The sequence below is a fragment of the Poecilia reticulata genome, linkage group LG16, assembly GCF_000633615.1.
Source record: "Poecilia reticulata strain Guanapo linkage group LG16, Guppy_female_1.0+MT, whole genome shotgun sequence".
Taxonomy (NCBI): domain Eukaryota; kingdom Metazoa; phylum Chordata; class Actinopteri; order Cyprinodontiformes; family Poeciliidae; genus Poecilia; species Poecilia reticulata.
In genome coordinates this window covers 28,287,972-28,297,501 of record NC_024346.1, presented here as the reverse complement: position 1 = coordinate 28,297,501, position 9,530 = coordinate 28,287,972, and the positions used below count along the sequence as shown (strand labels likewise).

The window sequence follows — 9,530 nt, the reverse complement described above, 5'->3', positions numbered from 1 at the left end:
TATATAATTTTCTTTCTACTTCGCCATTGTATACCACTTTGTGTTGGTCTTTCACATAAAATTCTTATTTTACATATTTATGTTTGTTTGACAAAATATGGGAAAGTTCAATGAAGTGTGAATACTTTTGCAAGCCGCCAAACTTCCCAGAGAGCAACAGAGATGGACTTGTTGTTCTTTCTCCAACCTGACCTCTAATTAGCAGCTCATTGGCTGAGAGTTGGGCAAACGTTTCTGCCCAAGTTCTGCCCAGCAGGAATACGATTCTGGTTGGATAAAGAATCGGAACATTAAGCTTCGGTGTCCATCCTAATAAAAGTTTGTCAATTTTGCTGAAAAGCTGCGTCTGCGCTGCGATACAAACCTGTTTACATGAACTCTACCAACACTGACTATAAGAGAGGTGAAACGTTTAGACAAAAATCACGTCAGGGTCTCGTTAATGGTTTCTCTGCAACTTGCCAAGAGACATTTTAATTCAAATTCAAATTCAAAAATACTTTATTGATCCCAAAGAGAAATTAAATGTTGCTGCAACTCATATTAATTCAAATTAATAATTTAATGGAAACTTATTGAGCCTACACATATCACTTTGATCTGATGTGGACTAAAGAGAATCCACAATAAGTTGAAAACTGTACACCTAACAACTGGTAAAAAAAAAAAAGTGATATTTTGAATGGTATAAATTTTAAAACAAAAAAAGCTGAACTCTCAAATTAGCATGACATTCCTGCTGATTGTGTTTGTGTAGATGCTTCTGCTCTAAACTGTACGTACAGGCTGAGCTTGTAGTAAAGAAAAGCTTGTTATTAAGGATAGTTTGTTGTATTTCTACAATTACACACATCCTCATAGGCAAAAAAACAGGCGACTTCAGCCACTTGAAGCCTTTCCGTAAAGTAAAGGATAATGTATATTCTTGACTTTCAAGTAATTTTCCAGGACATTGACAATGTTCTTAGATATGCCTGGACATCAGGACAGCATCACAGAAAAAAACAAAAAAAGGCAAATTTAGAGTAATGCGTTTTAACGATGCCAAACTTTAGTTGAATGAAAAACTGCTGCCAACAGCATAGAAAGGATGAGACAAAAAAAACTCCACATCACTGGGCTGACATAGAGTGCTGCTGTCGGCATGATGGAAAATGGACAAAGAAACGACACCATCAAAAACAACAACAGTAAAGTATTGGCCAGCAGTTAACTACACAACCAGCGAAACGGCACAGACACCAGCAGCGCCACGAGCTCGGAGTCTCCACACACACAGGCAGTTGTGCAGACGTGTTTTCACAACTGCTTGACTCCACAGCTGTGATGACTTTAAAAAAAAAAAAAAAACGATATCAGAGAAGATATCATTTCCAGTCATCACTCTCACGGTGACAAAAAAAATAAAATAAATAAAATCACAGACGAACGAGGTACGACTCGAGGAGACCACAACATGATGCACAGATGTTGTGGTGGTACACTTCAATACCTCTGGTGGGCAAAGTTGGAGGAGTAGGCGCCCTCTGAATAGGCACGGGTCATCCGAGTGGAACGCAGTAACCTGACTGCTTCCTCTCTGCAGATTGGGTACACGCCGTGGTTGCGGCTGGCAAAAAAATACGGTATAAAATAAGCGTTCAATTTAGTTTTTTCCCCCCCCCTTCTACGCACACAGCTGGTGATATCATACATTACTTATGGATTTCCATTAGAGACATCAGTCAAAAACTGCAGGTTGATCCGATTACACGGATAGAGAATCTCTTCTGGGGGAACCCCCTCTACTGGACAAAACACCACAGGCGCACTTTCACAACCTTCGTTTTTACTGACGACGGCGTGCAGGAAAACGCCCCACAGTGTGAGTGTCAAGTGTGAAACAACCAAATAAAAGCAGGAGGCACCTTAAGGGTTGTGGGTGGAGAACTAAGAGAGGATGTGTCGAGATGAGGCTACATGCAAACTCAGACAAAAGTATACCTGAGGTCCCTTTGAGGATCGCCAGCAGGCTGAGTGTGTCTGGTTCGAGGTAAGGTGAGAAAATGGCTGCAGACACATGGAGGGAGGAAAGAAGACAGAGATGAGATGGATCGGACATGGTGAGGAGGAAGAGGAGAGGCGACGATGAAGGCAGAAGGAAAGAGGAGGGGGACGTTTGGAAGACAGAAAGAAAAATCATGGGCGGAAAGACGGAGTATGGAGAGCTGAGGAGCAAAGGTCTGCCAAAGATGGAATTTGAAGACGATAGAAATGGCCTTAGTAGGTGTGCGTATATTTTTGTTTTCAAAGGTGGATAAAAACTTAAAGAAAGCTGAGGGAAGGACAGGGAGGAGTCCTAAAAATTACTTAAGGCTGCAGTAGAGAGTTCTGAGAAAACCTTAAACTCAGCCTGAAAGTTTGATCAAGCACCCCTTAAAGGCCCCTCCCCCTTTATCTCTGCTGTGCTTACAGCTCCTCCCCCCACATAGGAGCCTGTCGAGAACCCGACTAATGGGAAGTTTTCCTGTAACGTTAGCTTACGCTAGTCGTTAGCTTGCTAGTCTCTAGCAAAGCAGCAGCACACAGGCAGTCCTGAGTTTGAACGCGTTGAAAGGGACTGAGATGTCCCTCCTGGCTCTGATTGGTTGTTTCTGACCGGGAGCGGCGCATTTATGCAAATGGAAGCTCGATTTTCTTCACAGATTTTCTGCCTCACATTCCATGTCAGGACATGGTCACAGTTTTAGCAAAAAGTTCCGTACTGCAGCTTTGACACACCAGTTCTACAAAAAGAGTAGGTGGGGCGGCACAATTCAAAGACATGTGATCACCAGGGTCATCACGAGTGTTTTCAGAAAACACTTTTAAGCCAGTTCTGAGGTCCTATGTCATCAGGTCGGTGTGGATTACATAAGCACCAAGGTACCTGGAGGTCATGGCAGTAAGACGTAAGGTTGGTCAGCAGGTAGAAGAGTGTACAAAGAAAATGGTTTTCTTTTGAAACCAAAAAATGTTGCAGTTCATCAACTTTTGTCAAAGGAAGGGTCCGCTCTGAACAAGACTGCTTCCCCTTGAAGCCACATTGTAGAACAGTCACTTCAGCTTCAGAACATCCAAAAGCAAAAATGAAAAATAAAAAGACATACATTTGGAAAAAAAAAGAAAAAAAAATCTTGTAAAACTTAAAAAATTCTGTTATATATAATACTGCGGGTGCTCTGACTGAGACACGGACAATTTCAGCGTGACTCATTTTCAGTGTCATTTTCAACAGTTTTAAATAAATTACCAGATGCTGTTAATTAAAGCAGATGGAATACACTCAAGGAAGTGCTCTCCCAGACAATTTAGATAAGTGCATTTTCTGTATCAGACACTGATTTAGGCTGAGCCTTTGAAATAACAAATAAAGTTGATTGGCCGGGGGGGAAAGTAGCTGCAGCCCAGCGGTGCCAAAGCCGTGATTGGACTCTTGGATGGACATTTTCCGACCCAACAAAAAGATTAAAAAAATAAAAAGACGAACAGAATAAGTGCTGGGGGAGGATAACTAATAACTTTCCCTTGATGGAATCTTCTATAAAGAGGGTGAAATACATGTCAGCACTACATAGTTTACTCAGCATTTACTGCAAATGATGACAGTGTAGAATGAGATCAAAACTGCTTTCAAAGAGAAGGAAAAATGCTTTACAGGCAAATTGAAATCATAAAAAAAGCAGAAAATATAAATTTTTGGCAAAAATTTTGTCAACTCTGTTCAAAAGTGAAGGAACCTTTAGGTTTTTTGTGGCTAAAAGGAGGGGGAAGCAGAAGCAACTCTTTATTTTAAACCCAGAATATTCATATATAAGGAAGAAAAGGGTCACTGAAAAAAAAATCTGACTTTTTTTCTCAGATTTCTAACTTTTCATTTCAGAAAATCTCTTTTTTTCAGTGGCCTTGACTTTTTATTTCAGAATTCAGATTTTAATATTCAGAAAATAAAGTCAGAATTTAGAGGAAAACGTCAGAATTCTTTGCTCTTTTCTTTTTCAGTCGCCCCAATCCTCTTCCGTACATATATTTATGTAAAGACGGTGTATCTTTGGAAACCATAAAGACAGTATTACATTCAATGTTCGTCTTCTCTAATGAAGAATTCATTAAGACTTCTGAGTTGGTCAGTAGACATCATTCACATCACAAATTGTCCCCCTACTGTCCAATAAGCATCTTATTGATTTTTAAAATGTCACTTTGCATTGCGCAGGCACAGCGGTGAACTTACACATCACTAGAGACAGAGCAGTGCTTAGAAAGGTGAGTCAAATAGGTAACTGAAAGTTTTTTGTACCTTCCTAACCCTGAAAAAAATCACTCCTGAAAATGTCCAAGACACAAAATAAGAATGTAAACTAGTTCAACGTTACACATATTTGATTGCAACAAACATAAACCAAAACAAACCCTCAACTTTTTAAACAAAAAAACAAGGGCGGTCCTCCAGTTTAATGATCTCTGGTTACCTGGAGGGTGGGGGAACGCTGGGAGAGCGCGACCGGGCCCGGTTTATGTCCGCCGACCGGGAGCAGTGGTTAGATGACATCATCTGCTCCGGGACGGACAGCGTGGAGCTCCGGAAGTCTCTTCCATTTGGCCGATAATCTGGAAAAAAACAAAAACATACAGCCGGAGGTACAGAGGGGTGATAAATGGATCCACACCAGTTCAGCAAAACTTTTAGAGGTACTTAAATACACACAGTCCACAAAAACACTACATCTTACAGAGTATTTTAGTCTAGTTTCTAGTGCAGATATCTCAGTACACCTGAATTGTGCTATACAACTAAACTTGACTGATTTATTGACTTGAAATTAAACAAAACTAACTTACAAGTAAGTTTTCAGCAAGATATAGCATCTTGTTTAAAATAAAAAAATAATAATACTGGCAAATGTAGTTTCAGATTATTTCATTTAAAACAATGCCAGAAGTGAAATAATCTGCCAGTGGAACTAATTTTTTCATCAATATTAAGCAATTGTTAACTTAAAACAAGCTCCTTCTTCTTGCTGAAAAGTTACCTCTAAGTTTGTTTTGCCATGTTTCAAGTGCGCTAAAATATCTGCACCTGAAACTGGAAGGAAAATACTTGGGAAGATTTTGTTGTTTTTTTCAGTGCATTATGTTTTCATCTATTTAATCTGAACGTTCACAATTTTCCGATAAAGGATCGTAAAATCAAACCGACACGCTACCATAAGTTTGAAGAAGCCAAACTAAAAGTCATTCTGCAGCGGCTCCATCTTCTTTATTCTCCGAATGTCAAGTTGCTTTAATTCCGAGAACGAAAGTGCTGCCTTTCAATAAAAGTGCATATTATCTGCTGTGTTAACATTGTTCATTAAACATGAAAATAGCCTTTTAAAAATCCGAAACATAATAATGATTTTTTTTTCTTTTCTTTTCTGCTAGACCGCTTAGTCCATTCAGCCTGAAAGAGTTCATTAACTAATAATCAGATGTGGTTAGAAGCCGTGGTTAAGGTCAATGCGTAGCTCTATTAAACCTGATTTGTATTCAGCAGAGTGTGTAGCACATTAAATTAAGTTAAATCAAATCTTAAATCAAAAGTTATAAAAGCAGGAAAGATTAAAAAAAGGGATGTAATGTTACAAAGATATATAGACCATCACTAGAGGAACTGATTTGAAACAAATTGTTTTAGTAATATGGAGACATGGAGGGCTAAATAATTACTTTACATTTAATGAGTTTGAAATGTAAAATAATTGATTTATCCAGGTTGTAAATGAATCACATTTATTCTACATATAACAATTAGGCAATGTCTTAACTTTATTTCTTATTTTGCGCAAAAAGGAAAGCATTTGAATCAAAGATGTGAGTCTGCGGCAGCAGCAGGACAGTTAATGATAAAATATTTTCTTCCTGTTGACATGCAGCTTCATGCATGAGAGCAGGAGGTCAGTCCAAAAGACTGAAACCTTTGCTGACGGTTGGTAGGATTTAACGAGAAGAATGAGCCAAGTCTGTGCAGAAGTAGGACACTAAGCTTCAGGTTGGAGCAAAGAAAAATGTTTGCAAATATAAGAAAAAAAAATCATGTTAGAAATCAGCAAATCTAAATAAGAGAGTAGATGTTAACAATTGATCAAATTTAGTCATGATGAATCGATTTTTGGAATAACTAATTTAGTAAGTGAATAATTGCTAAACTGGAGTTTTACAGACTCTGATGAAGGACGTCTGCTGGAAGAGCAACACTCAGAGCAATAATACAGCCAAAACTGGACATAGAATATTTACATTTTGCATTTAGGATGAAGAAAAAATATCTTAGTCTGTTAAGATGTGCTAGATGTGCTCCTCAAGTAGCAGTTTTAGCTTCACGTGGCTCAAACTCTACAGAGGAAAACTTCAGACTTATCAGTTATTCTATCAATTATTAATTGGTTAATCCAAAAGGGAAAAAAAAATAATAATAATCAGCCGATCAGCCATACACTGTATTGATGCTAAGTCAAGTTAGCATCAAGCTAACTTGATGCATCAAGCATCAGGGTTGAGCTTTTTACATGTTGATGTTAGTTGTATTTCTTTAGCACCATTTGCTACAAATGATCAAGTGTTCACAAAAGGAATGACGTTTTTGGACTGTAGGCAGTGTATTACTTTATTAAAGAAGTAAATGCATTATTTGCCTTTTTATGCATTTTAACACTACAAAATTAAGTATTTGCTAAAAGAAAAACATTTGCAGAATGTGCCAATTTTTTCTTAACAGAGTAAAGGTTAGATCAGTCGACAGAATAATGGAATACTTGAATACTAAAACAATTTTGAGCTACATTAGCAAACCTTGTATTTATTAATATCTGCTCCAAAGAAAGTGCCACAAAATTGAAATAATTTCCTGAAAACTGACATGAAAGTACAGCTGGACTCTGACATAGAACTCCATTCATTTCCCTGAGATCTTCACTTCACGTCTTCCTCACATATTCTCTGTCTTTGCCCATTTCCTGTCACTGCCAATAAAGACCTACAGCGCCAAAAAAATCCATAAAAGAAAATAATAAAAACAGTAGAAAAGCAGCATCTGAGTTCAAACATCAGGTGAATGAGTGTTTCTGTCAGTGTGAAAGAAGTGAGGAGAGTTGGCTTTATGATGTAACCAAACCCTGATGAGAACGGTAAATAGACGTGAATGTGTTTTCCTCTTCGTTCACCTGAGCAAAACCAGAGTGGAGCTCTTTCTGTTGCTTTCTGTCTGTCTGTCTGTTACTGGTTACAGTAACTGAGTCCCAGTCTGCGTCCAGGCCTGGTTCCTTTTCTTCTCCTCTGTGGCATACATTTCCAAATAGGGAGGTGAAACATGCCAAACAAGCCAGCAGCTCTTTCCCTCTGCTCACCAGAAGCTTTTACTGCGATTTCTAATGAAAAACTCTTTTTGTTTTTCTCCTTAGTGTGTAAATTTTTAAAAAATGTGTAAAAATGTGTCCAGACATTGCAAACAGGGAACACATGTATACATCTACACTGATGAAAGGAATCGTCAACATTTTAAATGCATGAATTTTCTTTACATTTTTACTTTCTTAGATATAAATATGTTTAAAAAGTTATGATTTTGGGGGGCAGGTCAAAATGAAGCATGTGCATCTTTAGTGTTTCTGTGATGTTCTGGCCGGTAGCAACGCTGCGTCTGGTTTTCTGCAGCAGAACAGCTACTGTAGCTCGAATGGCCAGAGTTCCTCGCTCTGCTTCTGCTGACGGGCTGCAGCTTTTTATCCTTCTAAGATACGAATACACTGAAAAAAGAAAACAGTTGATCCAACTAAAAAACAATAAAAATTGAGGTTATTTGTTTCAAAATTAAATTTATTCAAGTAAATGTATTAGAGGGCTCCACAGTGGCGCAGTTGGTAGAGCTGTTGCCTTGCAGCAAGAAGGTTCTGGGTTTGATTCCCGGCCCCGGTCTTTCTGCATGGAGTTTGTATGCAGAACTCCATGCATGTGTGGGTTTTCTCCGGGTTCCTCCCACAGTCCAAAAACATGACTGTCAGGTTAATTGGTCTCTCTAAATTGCCCCTAGGTGTGAGTGTGTGTGTGCATGGTTGTTTGTCCTGTGTGTCTCTGTGTTGCCCTGTGACAGACTGGCGACCTGTCCAAGGTGACCCCGCCTCTCGCCCAAAACGTTAGCTGGAGATAGGCACCAGCAACCCACAAGGGTGCAAGAAAATGGATGGATGGATGAAATGTATTAAGTTGTCGTGTCAAGCAAACGCAAATAGATTCAATTTCAAAAACGTAATTTGATTACATGTAGTAACTATTTAACTCTTTTTTGTTTTAATAGTTGGAGCTCCATTCTCTTTTTTCAGTGTAGAGACTGTAAATATGGTTCAAGTTTAATGGTCACCAGAGTATTATGTGCACCAGAATTTCCCCCACAACAGTATGATATTTCTATTTTATACCAGTTTGATTGAAAATATAAAGATTATTCAATGACACAATAAACCTCAGAAAATTAGACTGCTCATCCAAACTGGCTCCATCCATCTCAGCTCTGATGTGTTGTGATTTATAATTACTGTGCCATTGCTGCTTACCTGTTATAACACCCACTCCATCTTCACAATCATAGTCTGATATCTCGCTGTCACTTATCCTCTGGGATCCTTCAGAACACAGACATGGACAGAGAAGGTTAGAAGAAACAAAAACAAAAAAAGGTTCACTCTTTAGACAAAGTGTATTTTATCTAGTCAGGCCTCAGTGGTAGGCGGAAGAAGCTCTGCTGTAAATCTGAAACACATCACCTCCAGACCTCCATCACCTTCAAGAGAGGATTCTTCTGAAGGAACTCACATGACCTCACCGGGTGGGCAGAAACAGTGGAGCTCTGCTGCTGGCTTTCCGAAACCATCTGACCTACATGCATGTTTTGTGAAGGCAGTTCTTGCTATTATTGTCATAAAAATACAGCACAAAGACACAGAAGTTGGCTCTTATTTATTGAACCCCAGCTTTAACGTCAGTTCAAGTCAAAGTTTAGTACATTTAAAAACAACAACAGTTGTTCAACCTGCTGCACAAAGCTTCAAATCAGCAGTAATGCTCAAGCAGAATCACCTTGGGGTTTGAGAAAAGATCTAGAAACGTCTCCACAGTTGATTCCTGAGCCTTAATGCTCTGGCTGCAACATCATCCTAGTCAAATTAGTTTTCAAGTGTAAAACAAAAGAGTTTGAAAATCCTTTAAAGTTACAAATGCAGTAAAAAATTAATTATTTTCAACAAGTTTCTTTTAATGAATTTGCATAATTTGCTGAATTTTGCCTGACATTTTTTTTTCTCCTCTTGCGTTCCTGACAGAAACCTCGCTCTCTCGTTCCCCAATGTCTTTGTTAACTTCACATGCAAGTAAAGTTCCAATAATCTCTCTTGGAGGTGAAGTTGTGAACAGATTACGTATAAGAGAGAGAGAGACAGAGAGAGAGATAGAGAGAGAGAGAGAGAGAGAGAGAGAGAGAG

The 9,530-nt window shown here is 38.7% G+C and overlaps 1 protein-coding gene across 35 annotated transcripts in view; it reads right to left on the bottom strand.

The window, feature by feature from the left end:
- The window catches only part of rims2a (regulating synaptic membrane exocytosis 2a), a 160,578-nt gene that overhangs the window by 50,275 nt on the left and 100,773 nt on the right, over window positions 1-9,530 (bottom strand). For 32 of the 35 annotated variants that reach the window (XM_017309469.1, XM_017309459.1, XM_017309474.1 and 29 more), the window contains 3 exons: window positions 8,607-8,675; window positions 4,491-4,629; window positions 1,493-1,609 (listed from right to left, as the gene is read on the bottom strand). In XM_017309469.1, the coding sequence (XP_017164958.1) occupies window positions 1,493-1,609; window positions 4,491-4,629; window positions 8,607-8,675 (325 nt within the window). Of the gene's footprint in view, window positions 1-1,492; window positions 1,610-1,983; window positions 2,050-4,490; window positions 4,630-8,606; window positions 8,676-9,530 lie in introns of all 35 variants that reach the window. The other 3 variants (XM_017309467.1, XM_017309476.1, XM_017309463.1) reach the window with 2 other exon arrangements.